Source organism: Glycine soja, chromosome 6 (genome assembly GCF_004193775.1).
Source record: "Glycine soja cultivar W05 chromosome 6, ASM419377v2, whole genome shotgun sequence".
Lineage (NCBI taxonomy): Eukaryota > Viridiplantae > Streptophyta > Magnoliopsida > Fabales > Fabaceae > Glycine > Glycine soja.
In genome coordinates, this window is record NC_041007.1 from 44,163,877 (window position 1) to 44,178,484 (window position 14,608).

The window sequence follows — 14,608 nt, forward strand, 5'->3', positions numbered from 1 at the left end:
AGAAAAGCTAACGTAATTGGTATTTTTATTTGAGGTTTGATTAATTGAAAATTAATGATATTAAAGTATTTTTTTTATTTGGGTTTTGATTTTAAAAATAAATATATTTAAGAGAGAGAGAGACCCTTTAAACTGAAAGCTTTATTAGAAAGAAAATTTAGAAAATAAAGAAAACTCATGTACAGAAATATCAGTTTTTCAAAAGCTTTTCAAGAGTACTAAACAATTCACGTACAACAATAAAAGGAGTGAAAATCATTCTCGTATTATATATATATATATATATATATATATATATATATATTAAGGAATTATTGTTACAGCATACTGATATTTCATAATTATTTTCCAATATAATTATCTCAATACACTTTTTTATTCATAAATATAAAAAATACACCATTCACCGCTCTCATATATCATCAAATACATCCGAGAAACCCACGTTCTAGTAAATTACTAAGAAGCAAAAGTAAGGGAAGTATTATCACTATTATGCTGACCCACCAAACTTTAAAATATGGTAGTTTACATCTCCACTAGATTATTATTTCTACCTTGAGAAAGGGAACTCCAACACATGCATGCTGCAGGTTTAATTAATTGTCTCATATTCCATGCACTTAGCAGCCACCACCACCACCACCTCCACCGCCACATCCCCCACCGCCACCGCCACCTCCATCGCCGCCACCGCCATCGCCACCACCGCCATCGCCACCACCGCCACCGCCATCGCCACCACATCCCCCACCGCCACCGCCACCACCCTTTTTACCACAGGCAAATATGATCATTGAAATAATAGAAAGGGATGCAACAATCATGAGAAACAAAAATATAGGGCCAGAGTGAAGCACCAAACCCGCTTCATTTGCATGAGCATCAAGGAAGTGTCTAGCCATCTTCTCTAACCGCTTCTACCTTCAATTTTACTTGTTCATGAGTTCAGTATATATAATAAATAAGATGCACTTAGTCGGCGTTGGATATGCGTGTCGGTAACCTTATATAAAGGTTGAATACTCAGCTAATAATTATAGATAATAATATTGTCATTTAAATATTATATTATCGTTTGTGTTATATTATTAGTCATTTGTTTTTAAAGAAAATTTTAATTCACTAAAATTCTTAAATTTGATTTTTAGTTGTTAAAGAAAAAGTTGAACTCAGTTATTTTTATTTATTTTATTGGATTTTAGTCACTAAAAATTATTTTTGTAAATTAAAAATTTTATTGAATTTTAATTAAAAATTATTTTATTGGACACGTCTATGTCAGTGCCACGACCTAAAGTGCTTGCATTAGCATCACGACCTAAAGCGTCTGTGTCAGCACCACGTTCAATGAGTGTCATGTGTAGTTATTATTTTGAACACGTCCGACGGTAAAGTACGTTATAGTAAAAAAACAGATTAATCCGATAAATATTTTCAAAACAGACTCATTTTAATAAAAAATTTGTAAAAGAAATCCTATTTGATATTTTTGCCCATTTTATTACACGAAGTCGCAAACTACCCATTACAATGATACATCATAAATTTGGAACTTCCATATCTATTTCAACGTGGATGTGTGGAATTTTAGAACCTTTTGAAATTGCTACAAATTTCTAGAATATTCTTAAATATAATATGTATGAAAGTAGTAGAATATCCTAGAATTATAAAATATGGTAGACCAATCTAGAACTATAATGTGTATGAATATGGTAGAACAATCTAGAACTATAAGTTTATGTATAAGATAGAAGAATCTAGAACTATCATGATACTAATCTATCATGAAAACTCTAGAAAGACCTAAAGTAATGTAGAAACATTCACCACCATTGAGAGGTTGGTGACTTGATCCTATAAATAGGCAATTGGTATGTTGTAATTAAAAAATCCAAGAAATCAATGACATAGCATTCTTTCTAAAACAATTCTCTATCAACTATCATCTAACCAACTACCAACAGTGGCATCAGAGCTACGTTCGGTCATACATTGGGCGTAGTTATATTACCTACCTACCATTCCAAAATCCTCCCAACTACTTCAAAAATTTCCTTTGTACTATTAACCCACTCTAATAATATTTTTTCTAAGCTATGGATAACACTACTCAATCGTCAACTATTTCTGTCCCTATCTTCAATGGTGAAAATTATGATTTCTGGCATGTTAAAATGAAAATATATTTTTCATCTCAAGATTTATGGGACATAGTAGAAGAAGGCTTCACCATTCCCGCGGATACTTCAGCTCTTGATGCATCTCAAGAAAAAGAGTTGAAGAAAAATAAACAGAAAAATTCAAAGGCGTTGCTCACCTTGCAACAAGCGGTGACAGATCCAATTTTCCCAAGAATTATGGGAGCTAAGACTGCCAAAGAAGCGTGGAACACATTGCAGGAGGAGTTTCAAGGAAGTGTTAAGGTACGTGCCGTTAAACTTCAATCTCTAAGAAGAAATTTTGAACTATTGAAGATGAAGGAGTCTGAGACAGTTAAAGATTACTATTCTAAAGTTAAAGGAATAGTTAATCAAATGAGAGCTTTTGGGGGAAGATATTATTGACAAGAAAATTGTTGAGAAAATTCTAATTACTATGCCCCAAAAGTTTGACCCAATCGTGACAACGATTGAGGAAACCAAAGATCTGTCCACTCTATCAGAGACAGAACTTGTGGGCTCTCTTGAAGCATATGAGCAAAGACTGTATAGGCATAAAGAAGATACAATTGAAAATGCCTTCCAGTCAAAGTTTAAATTTCATCCCCAAAACAAAGAAAATGGAGGAAAGAAAAATTATGGAGAAACTTCTAGAAGAAGAGAAGGTTCTAGGAATTTCCTTAAGAACAAAACAGATAAAAATCCTCTATGAAATATATGCAAAAGGCAAGGCCACGCAGAGAAAAATTGTTGGTTCCGTAATATGTCACACTGCAACCATTGCAAGAAGTTCGGGCACGTAGAGAAAAATTGTTGCAACAAAAATAGGCATCAAGCCAATATCGTAGAGGAGCATGATCAAGAACAATGTACATTCTACGCCACTCAAGACTCAATAAAAGAAAAGGGAGGAAGCTGGTACTTGGATAGTGGATGTAGCAATCACATGGCCAAGGATGAGACTATTTTTAAAAGTATTGATGAGTCTGTCAAAGTCAAAGTTCGACTGGAAAATGGAAGTGTGGTTGAATCAAAAGGCAAAGGCACTGTCATGGTGGAGACAGATAAAGGTACGCGACTCATCCATGATGTCTTACTAGTTCCTAGCCTAAAAGAAAATCTTCTAAGCATTGGCCAAATGATGGAGAGAGGCTACACACTTCACTTTGAAGGAGGTGTATGCAAAATCTTAGACAACAAAAATAAAAGGTCTGAGATAGCCTAAGTAAAGATGAATAAGAGAAATAGAAGCTTCCCTCTAAATTTAAAATATGCAACAAACATTGCCATGAAGGTACAAGTTGATGATTCATGGCTATGGCATGGAAGATTTGGCCACTTCAACACACATGCCTTGAAGTTGTTACATGAGAAGAACATGATGAGAGATCTTCCAAGCATAAAGAAGAACAATGAAGTGTGTGAAGGATGTCTCCTTGGTAAGCAACACCGATTTCCTTTCTCAACAAGCAGAGCATGGAGAGCGAAAGATTGATGCTAGGAATAGTCATTAGCTTTATACGTACAGATTGATGCTAAGATTAAAAACATTAAAAAAAAGGCAAAAAAAAAAAAGAAAAGGAAAATAAAAAATTGTATCTAGATATTTCGAGGTGGAATATTCGCCAACTACATTATTATATATCCGTCTAAAATATGGGGTATGATTTGAAGTTGATGTGGGTAGGTGCTGCTATTGCATTGGGCGTGAATGCTTGCAGCTGATTTTGTAACTCTGTTGGCTACATTGTACACCTCTTGTGTTACAAATAGCCTCTTATTAATAAATATTATTTGCCTATAGAAAAAACATTCTTATCCGTCTAAAATATGATAGAAAAGCTAACGTAATTGGTATTTTATTTGAGGGTTTGATTAATTGAAAATTAATGATATTAAAGTATTTTTTTATTTGGGTTTTGATTTTAAAAATAAATATATTTAAGAGAGAGAGAGACCCTTTAAACTGAAAGCTTTATTAGAAAGAAAATTCAGAAAATAAAGAAAACTCATGTACAGAAATATCAGTTTTTCAAAAGCTTTTCAAGAGTACTAAACAATTCACATACAAACACGAACAACAATAAAAGGAGTGAAAATCATTCTCGTATTATATATATATATATTAAGGAATTATTGTTACAGCATACTGATATTTCATAATTATTTTCCAATATAATTATCTCAATACACTTTTTTATTCATAAATATAAAAAATACACCATTCACCGCTCTCATATGTCATCAAATACATCCGAGAAACCCACGTTCTAGTAAATTACTAAGAAGCAAAAGTAAGGGAAGTATTATCACTATTATGCTGACCCACCAAACTTAAAAATATGGTAGTTTACATCTCCACTAGATTTATTATTTCTACCTTGAGAAAGGGAACTCCAACACATGCATGCTGCAGGTTTAATTAATTGTCTCATATTCCATGCACTTAGCAGCCACCACCTCCACCGCCACATCCCCCACCGCCACCGCCATCGCCACCACCGCCACCGCCATCGCCACCACATCCCCCACCGCCACCGCCACCACCCTTTTTCTTGTCATCACCACAGGCAAATATGATCATTGAAATAATAGAAAGGGATGCAACAATCATGAGAAACAAAAATATAGGGCCAGAGTGAAGCACCAAACCCGCTTCATTTGCATGAGAATCAAGGAAGTGTCTAGCCATCTTCTCTAACCGCTTCTACCTTCAATTTTACTTGTTCATGAGTTCAGTATATATAATAAATAAGATGCACTTAGCCGGCCAGTAGTTAACGTCTTCATAACGACGTTGGATATGCGTGTCGGTAACGTTATAGAAAGGTTTAATACTCCGCTAATAATTATAGATAATAATATTGTTATTTATCATTTGTTATTTAAATATTATATTATCGTTTGTATTATATTATTAGTCATTTGTTTTTAAAGAAAATTTTAATTGACTAAAATTCTTAAATTTAATTTTTAGTTGTTAAAGAAAAAGTTGAACTCAGTTATTTTTATTTATTTTATTGGATTTTTGTACTAAAAATTATTTTTGTAAATTAAATTTTTTATTGAATTTTAATTAAAAATTATTTTATTGGACACGCCTACGTCAGCGCCACGACCTAAAGTGCTTGCGTCAGCATCATGACCTGAAGTATCTGTGTCAGCGCCACGACCTAAAGCGTCTGTGTCAGCATCATGTTCAATGACCGTCATGTATAGTTATTACTTTGAACACGTCCGACGATAAAGCATGTTATAGTAAAAAAACAAATATTTCCGATAAATATTTTCAAAACAGACTCATTTTAATAAAAAAATTGTAAAAGAAATCCTAATTGATATTTTTGCCCATTTTATTACACGAAGTCGCAAATTACCCATTACAATGATACATCATAAATTTGGAACTACCATATCTATTTCAACGTGGATGCGTGGAATTTTAGAACCACGTAAATACCTAGAGGCGTCAATATTTGAAGTTTCAATCATATCCTATCTATTTTTTCAAGTTGAGATTTTGGGTTGATGTGTATAAAAGATTTTTTTTTTTTTTTGTAAAACAAAATAAAGGAAAATAATTTGTAAATATTAACAGGGGACAATGGAAAGCTGTTTTCTTAATTACCTTGGATTTTGTGCTGTATTCTTGAGATGTATATGCACCCAAAACATAAAAGAAATTAAAGATAAAAATAATTGTTTATAATATTATATAAGTATTTTTTATGTTGAAATAATAATAAAATTGAATCCCTATAACATTCTTAAAAGATACATTAAAAAAATAATGGGTTTTTGTCCTAAATATTATTTTGGTGGAGGTTGCCAATACACTTTAACTAAGAAATATAGGAGTATGGATACTAGGAAAATATTGAATTATATAGGAAAATGGGTATATATATATATATATATATATATATATATATATATATATATATATATATATATATATATAATTTTGAGGGGAGGATCAAAATTTAATGTTACGTAACTACTAAAAAAATTATTTAACATTTTTATAAATTCATATGACCTAATATATTTGATTTAATTTTGACCATTGAAGATAATATCTAAATGATGAATATTTATTTCTCTTACTTTTATATAATTAAAAAAAATCCTCTCATATTAATTGAAGATGAAAAATAACTCTAATTTTTAAATATGAATTATAAAAAGTTGACAAGCAAGCAAATTTTATCAAGCTCATTGTTTTTTGTTGTTGTTATGCATAGTTAATCCGTACTTTGTATTTTTTTTTACTTACAATATGAAATTATATTTAAGATTCTTGTAATTTATGAAATTATATTTTACTTCTTACTGGTTTGATTATCTACTATTCAAAATTAATTGAATGAAGTTTTCTTTTATCTTATCTATGAGAATATGAGAACTTCTTACGCAAATACTAAGAAGTTTCTATAGTTGAAGATTCAACCATACCTTATCTATTTATTGAAGTTGACATTTGGGGTTGAAATATAAAAGGAAAATGATGATTTGTAAATATTTAATTGACGAGAACAATAAAAATTTATTTTTAAATCACCATTGAATTTGTGATTATTTAATTTTAAGATTATATTATGAAAATGATAAAGGAAAGGAAAGGAAAGATACCAAATTATATAATATTATATAAGGTAGTTTTTTTTTCATGTTTAAATAATAGAATTGATATGAATGATGAAAATTTCCTTAGTGATATTATTTTATTAGTCAAAATATTAAAGTGGTTTAATCAATATAAAATTATAGTTAAGGATATGTTATGAAATGTTAATTGTGTAGATAACATTAATGATATTATAATTTGATGAATGATCAAATTATAATTATCAAATGTGAGATAATTACTAATTACCAATATAAGATAGAAGAGGTTATGGTTCCCATTTGTTGAGAGAAGTAACAATAGTTACAAGAATTTTTTTTTCTCTTTAGAAAAAATTCACATAAAACATAAAGTTTTATATGTTTGGAAGATTATAAAATCAATCTTGATCCTCATCAACCTTTCATAATTTTATTATGACTAATTTAGTTATGCTTCCGCATTTAGTTTTCATCGTGACTTTGAGTAAAAAAATACAATGAAATTTCATTAATCGTTATGTAATAATTTATCTCTACATGAATAGAAAATATATAATTAAGATTGATGATCGATGTTAAAATTAGATTAGATTGATTGATTGATTAAATCCCTCTTGCACATGTTCACTCTTGGATTTGGGTTAATGAATGGGGTTGCATGTCCTAGGAAGTATACAAGGTCTTATTTTGCTTCTTTTTTTTTCCCCATATTCTTTATCTTTCTTTTTCATTGAGTTGGGCATATGGTCAGTGTTCTCTGTAGTACTACGTTGCATAGAGCTCTTGCGCATTGGTTTGGCTTCTCTCATTGTTTTTAGGAAATATAACATTGTACATTCAGGAATTATACACCTCGCGTGTACATGAATAATTGATTAACTATGTATATAAATATATGTAAGTTTTATTTCATAAATAATTAAAAATAAATTAACATAATTATATATAATTATAATAGAGATGCATGAATCTATTTATAGGTGGGGGCTTTGCCCGGTTGTCCCCTGACTTTTTTCAGTTATATATTTTTGTACATGAATACTAGGTAATTAATGTTGTTTGGTATTTTTATTTGAGGTTTGATTAATTGAAAAATAATGATATTAAAGTGTTTCTTTTTATTTGGGCTTTGATTTTAAAAATAAAGATATTTAAGAGAGAGAGAGACCCTTTAAACTGAAAGCTTTATTAGAAAGAAAATTTAGAAAATAAGAAAACTCATGTATAGAAATATCAGTTTTTCAAAAGCTTTTCAGGAGTACAAAACAATTCACACACACACACACACATATATATATATATATATATATATATATATATATATTAAGGAATTATTGTTACAACATACTGATATTTCATAATTATTTTCCAATATAATTATCTCAATACACTTTTTTATTCATAAATATAAAAAATACACCATTCACCGCTCTCATATGTCATCAAATACATCCGAGAAACCCACGTTCTAGTAAATTACTAAGAAGCAAAAGTAAGGGAAGTATTATCACTATTATGCTGACCCACCAAACTTTAAAATATGGTAGTTTACATCTCCACTAGATTTATTATTTCTACCTTGAGAAAGGGAACTCCAACACATGCATGCTGCAGGTTTAATTAATTGTCTCATATTCCATGCACTTAGCAGCCACCACCACCTCCACCGCCACATCCCCCACCGCCACCACCGCCATCGCCACCACATCCCCCACCGCCACCGCCACTACCCTTTTTACCACAGGCAAATATGATCATTGAAATAATAGAAAGGGATGCAACAATCATGAGAAACAAAAATATAGGGCCAGAGTGAAGCACCAAACCCGCTTCATTTGCATGAGCATCAAGGAAGTCTCTAGCCATCTTCTCTAACCGCTTCTACCTTCAATTTTACTTGTTCATGAGTTCAGTATATATAATAAATAAGATGCACTTAGTCCCGTAGTCAACGTCTTCATAACGACGTTGGATATGCGTGTCGGTAACGTTATATAAAGGTTGAATACTCGCCAACTAAACTATTACCAGTATTATGGCTAAAAAAAAAAAATCAAATATACACATTCTATGCATATATTACAAACTTAAAATATAATAGTCAGAAAATATTACAAGTTCGTGGATGCATTCTAGTTTTCGGGAAACTCTAGGTTTTGTTTTTTGTTTTTTTTACAGTATGAAACTCTAGTTAATTACATAAATAAGAGTAAAATTATATTACACACATATGTATTGTAAGTTTATTTTTTTTCAACACTAATTAAAGTTTAAGTGAATTGCTCTATTCTATCATCAGCTATTTTGCATTTTATTACACGAAGTCGCAAACTGCCCATTGCAATGATACATCATAAATTTGGAACTACCATATCTATCAACGTCCATGTGTGGAATTTTAGAACCACGTAAATACCTAGAGGCGTCAATATTTGAAGTTTCAATCATATTCTATCTATTTTTTCAAGTTGAGATTTTGGGTTGATGTATAAAGGATTTTTTTTTTTTGTAAAACAAAATAAAGGAAAATAATTTGTAAATATTAAAAGGGGACAATGGAAAGCTGTTTTCTTAATTACCTTGGATTTTGTGCTGTGTTCTTGAGATGTATATGCACCCAAAACATAAAAGAAATTAAAGATAAAAAAATTGTTTATAATATTATATAAGTATTTTTTATGTTGAAATAATAATAAAATTGAATCCCTATAACATTCTTAAAAGATACATTAAAAAAATAATGGGTTTTTGTCTTAAATATTATTTTGGTGGAGGTTGCGAATACACTTTAACTAAGAAATATAGGAGTATGGATACTAGGAAAATATTGAATTATAAAGGGAAATGGGTATATATATATATATATGATTAAATATGAATCAGGGGAGTATCAAAATTTAATGTTACGTAACTACTAAAAAAAATTATTTAACATTTTTATAAATTCATATGACTTAATATATATGATTTAATTTTGACCATTGAAGATAATATCTAATGATCAATATTTATTTCTCTTACTCTTATATAATTAAAAAAAAATCTTCTCTTATTAATTGAAGATGAAAAATAACTCAAAAAGAATTAATTTTGATCGAAATTGATCTCTCTTCACACACACATATATATATATATATATATATATATATATATATATATATATATATATATATATATATATATATATGAGAATTAAAGGATAGGGTAAATATGAATTATAAAAAGTTGACAAGCAAGCAAATTTTATCAAGCTCATTGTTTTTTTTTGTTGTTGTTGTTGTTATGCATAGTTAATCCGTACTTGTATTTTTACTTACAATATGAAATTATATTTAAGATTCTTGTAATTTATGAAATTATATTTTACTTCTTACTGGTTTGATTGTCTACTATTCAAAATTAATTGAATGAAGTTTTCTTTTATCTAATCTATGAGAATATGGGAACTTCTTACGCAAATACTAAGAAGTTTCTATAGTTGAAGATTCAACCATACCTTATCTATTTATTGAAGTTGACATTTGGGGTTGAAATATAAAAGGAAAATGATGATTTGTAAATATTTAATTGACGAGAACAATAAAAAGTTATTTTTAAATCACCATTGATTTTGTGATTATTAAGATTATATTATGAAAATGATAAAGGAAAGGAAAGGAAAGATACCAAATTATATAATATTATATAAGGTAGTTTTTTTTTCATGTTTAAATAATAGAACTGATATGAATGATGAAAATTTCCTTTCGTTTAGTGTATAAAATTTCTCTGAGATTTAGCAAATTTTTTAAAATTATAAAATTATAGAGGTCCGCAGGTTACACTTCTAGAATTAAAGGATAGGGTAAATATCAATTGTAAAAAGTTGACAAGCAAGAAAATTTTATCAAGCTCATTGTTTTTTTATTTATCTATTTGTATTTTATTAAAATTCATGATTTTTTTTTTGTTGTTGTTGTGCATAGTTAATCCGTACTTTGAGTTTGTAGGAAATTAATTGATAACCAATTGAAAACAATTTACAAATATATCCAAAATGCTTATTAAATAATCAAATTTTAAAATGAGCAAACCGAATATTGAAAATATGACATATCCTAGGAAAAGAAAATTAAGAAAACTGAGATGGAATTAGTGAAATGAGATTGACTGAGTGAGGAAGAAATCTAGGTTCTAGTAAATTACTAAGAAGCAAAAGTAGTGGAAGTATTACTATTATTATTATTCTTATTATGCTCACCAGCAAACTTAGACATATGGTAGTTTACATCTCAACTAGATTATTATTTCTATACCCTGAGAAAGGGAACTCCAATACATGCTGCATGTTTGTCTCATATTCCATATATGCACTTAGTATATATATAAGGTTGGTTCCTAACACTTAACCACCACATCCACCGCCACATCCACCACCGCCACATCCTCCTCCACCGCCACATCCCCCACCCCCACCGCCACCACCCTTATTGGTTCTTTTGTTGTCATCACCACAGGCAAATATGATCATTGAAATAATAGAAAGGGATGCAACAATCATAAGAAACAAAAACATAGGGCTAGAGTGAAGCACCAAACCCGCTTCATTTGCATGAGCATCAAGGAAGTGTCTAGCCATCTTCTCTAACCGCTTCTACCTTCAATTTTAATTGTTCAGTTCAGTATATATAATTAAAGTAGATCAACTTAATTTGTTGACGTTATCATAATTAATGGCGTCTTATTTGCGTGCTGGCTAAGTTTTTTCAAGGTTGAATATTTACCAACTATTACAACTCACAGGTATGACTATGATTAGCCGCAAAACAAAAAGTATGACTATGACAGAAAAGAATAAAAAAGAGGAAGATTACGCGTACACACATTCTCTTCATACCTTACAATAGTCAGGAAAAAAAATTCAGGTTGATTCATTATACTAATGAAACTCACGTTAATTACATGAATAGGAGCAAAACTATATTACATTAATTTATTGTATAATTGTAAGCTTAAGAGGATATATACTCTTCTATAATCTATTTTGTATTTATTACACAAAGTCAGACACTACCCTTTCCAATCATACTTTATAAATGTGGAATAATATTATAAATGTGGAATAATATCATCTGTTTCAACGGGTATGGAATATCTAGAACCACGCAAATACCTAGAAGTTTCAATTAATATTTGAAGTTTAATTCAATTATACCTTATCGATCTATCTGTTGAAGTTGACATTTTGAGAAAAAATATTTGTATATATTAAAATGAGACAATGAAAAACTATCTTTAGTTATCTTTGATTTAGTGATGTATTTTTTAGAAGTACTAATGTATACAAAAAAAAAAAAATGAAAACAAGAGATGAAAAGAATTGTACGAAGATAATATTATATAAGTGTTGTTATAGGATTTGATAAGACCTGTTCACACTAGTGTCTTTTTGTGAGTCTTTTTACTAAGAGCAAATATACTGACACTTAGAGACATATATGTACGCGAGCATCAATATCTGATTTAAATCAGAATGTTTTATCTGAATCTCAATAATTTCTTATATAAAAAGAGATTTGATTATTTGATTTTAATTTTATTTTTTAAAATCATGTAAATAGAGAAATATATAATCTTTATTTTATTTTTTCTCTAATAAAAATATTTTTAGTACTATATCATTATCTTTTGACTAAAGGATAAAAATTTCCCCTTATTTAAATTTTCATACATTCGATATCGGAGTAATTTTCAGATCCGAGTAGAACAATAAATATACCTTATATGATTTTTTTTTCGTTTTAGTGTATACAGTTTTTTTTCCATAACATATAGTATATATCAAATTTTTAAAATGTCTAGAGGTACGCCAGATACACTTCTAGAATTTAAGGGTATAAGATAATAACTATTTTTATTGAGACACGAGAATAATAAAAAAAATAATGAGAAAATTATATCAAGTTCATTGTTTTTTTTTCATTTATTTTTTAATTTAAATTATTAAATTCGAGTATGATTGTTTTGTGTATTATGGATAGATAATTAATCCCGTATTTTGAGTTCGAAGGAAATTACTAGATAAATTATTACTAATACCCTATTCATAATATTAACCTTATTAGACACATGTTGCTGAGCAATCTACAAGTAATTTGATAAGTGTTTTTTTTTTAAAAAAATAATCTTGAGGCCTAATCCATCTAATTTTTTTAGGTTAGAAGTAAAAAAACTTATTAAACACATTGGTGACCTTCATTCTTACATTCATTTCAAACATTCTGATGGATTACCTACAGTGAAAAAGGAGATCCCTTTATCTTATTAGATCAGACAACCATATCTAGGATTTATACTGGTCAAGTCTAATAAATTTTTGGAAACCTTGTTAGTAAAAATAATATTATAGTTTACAAAAAAAATTAGCTCCTAAATATAGCTAAGTTACAATATAACCAAGCCCTTAGTCGTTCATTTGAAAAGACTAGTTAACTAAAAATGAACAAAATATTATAAAAATTAAAATAAAAAAAATAAATGTATTAAAAAGACTAAAACATGCAAAATAGCCTTGACCAAAAAATATTAAAGAGATCAAATATCAAGTTAAAAAAATTAGAAACCACAAAGTAAAATACGGTTTTATTTCAAGATAAAAAAATATATATTTATGTAAAAAAAAATTAATCTAAAAAGAAGTTACATCTTAATTCCGGCCAGTTGATTTGTTGACGGTTTGGAACAACGAAGTCCACAAGAAGAACAATCAATGACCTTCAACAATGTGAGGGAACTTCCTATTAGTTTAGCCAATGCAAATATATACCCCAATGGGTTCCATTGGAAAATTTTGTCACTCAGTATTTTTATCTGGTTAAATATCTTAAATAAGATTGTGTCCTCGTATAAAATACCAGTGGTCAATTAAACAAAAAGCCTTATAAGTATGTTGCATCATATTATTATTAGGATAAATCCATAATATTTGTATTAAAATAGTTTATCTTATTATTAAATAAAAATATCTAAAGAGAGCAAAGCTTGACTAAGATTTTCTTTTGCTGTTGTGCTTGTAGTGTGTACCATTTTTTCTTTTTGCATATATTCGCATGTTTGTTCTGTTTGAGGCTTCCCATTCACAAGTAGGAGCCTCCAAGTTTGAAAATTGGAGCAAACTCTGCTTGCATCCGAAGCTTCCGTGTCACTTCCGGCGACATGATCTTTACCATGCATGCTCCATGCATGGAATTCTTTATTCAGTTCATCTTTAAATCAAATGGTTCTTTTTACACTTGAGTAAAAGTCAAGACCCTTTATAAATATAAAATTCTTCTAAGCAGCCTTCACACTTAATCATCACCATACATAAATAACATTAAATTTCAAAAAAATAAATGGTGAGAATCATAATGTAAGTTGATATCTTCTCAGGTATATTATATGTTATATATGGATCAGGGTTCTCTGCGGTTGAAGTTTCAACTGCATCAATCCCAACCATTATAATTAAACTTTACATATTCAATTCTAAAATAGAATCAGTTAAAAATTGTTATGCCCTTTGATTTGAAACTGCATGATCCTGCAGTTCTTTTAAGCTATAGGTGATCCTATTGAATTGGTAAAAGAAAATTAAAATGATGAAAAGGGGTATAGGCCTTACAGGGTAAAAAGTTCTTTTAAATGAAAATTCATATATTAAGCTTAAATTGTTTAATGAAAAGAAATTGAAAGAATACTTCTTAACTTATCTTAATTGACCATTCCACTATTTTATTTGTTGCTCACTCATTTAATGCATCTACTCTGTTTAGTTATTTAATTGCTTCATTTCCATTCGACTCTTTCACCTCTTA

The 14,608-nt window shown here is 29.2% G+C and overlaps 1 protein-coding gene across 1 annotated transcript; it reads right to left on the reverse strand.

Moving 5' to 3' along the window:
- Positions 1 to 4,315: 4,315 nt before the first annotated feature.
- LOC114417098 (putative glycine-rich cell wall structural protein 1) lies at positions 4,316 to 8,674 on the reverse strand. The gene is made up of 2 exons (XM_028382202.1): positions 8,513 to 8,674; positions 4,316 to 4,730 (listed from the first exon to the last, which is right to left on the reverse strand). The coding sequence occupies exons 1-2, from the start codon at positions 8,637 to 8,639 to the stop codon at positions 4,612 to 4,614; spliced, it is 246 nt and encodes an 81-aa protein (XP_028238003.1). The 5' UTR covers positions 8,640 to 8,674; the 3' UTR covers positions 4,316 to 4,611.
- Positions 8,675 to 14,608: the final 5,934 nt, after the last annotated feature.

Bases quoted from the DNA above. Each gene is read 5' to 3' on its own strand.
- LOC114417098 (XM_028382202.1), bottom strand. From the start codon at position 8,639: ATGGCTAGAGACTTCCTTGATGCTCATGCAAATGAAGCGGGTTTGGTG. The intron at 4,731-8,512 runs GTAAAAAGGGTA...TATTTGCCTGTG, and splicing joins AATGATCATATTTGCCTGTG to GTGATGACAAGAAAAAGGGT.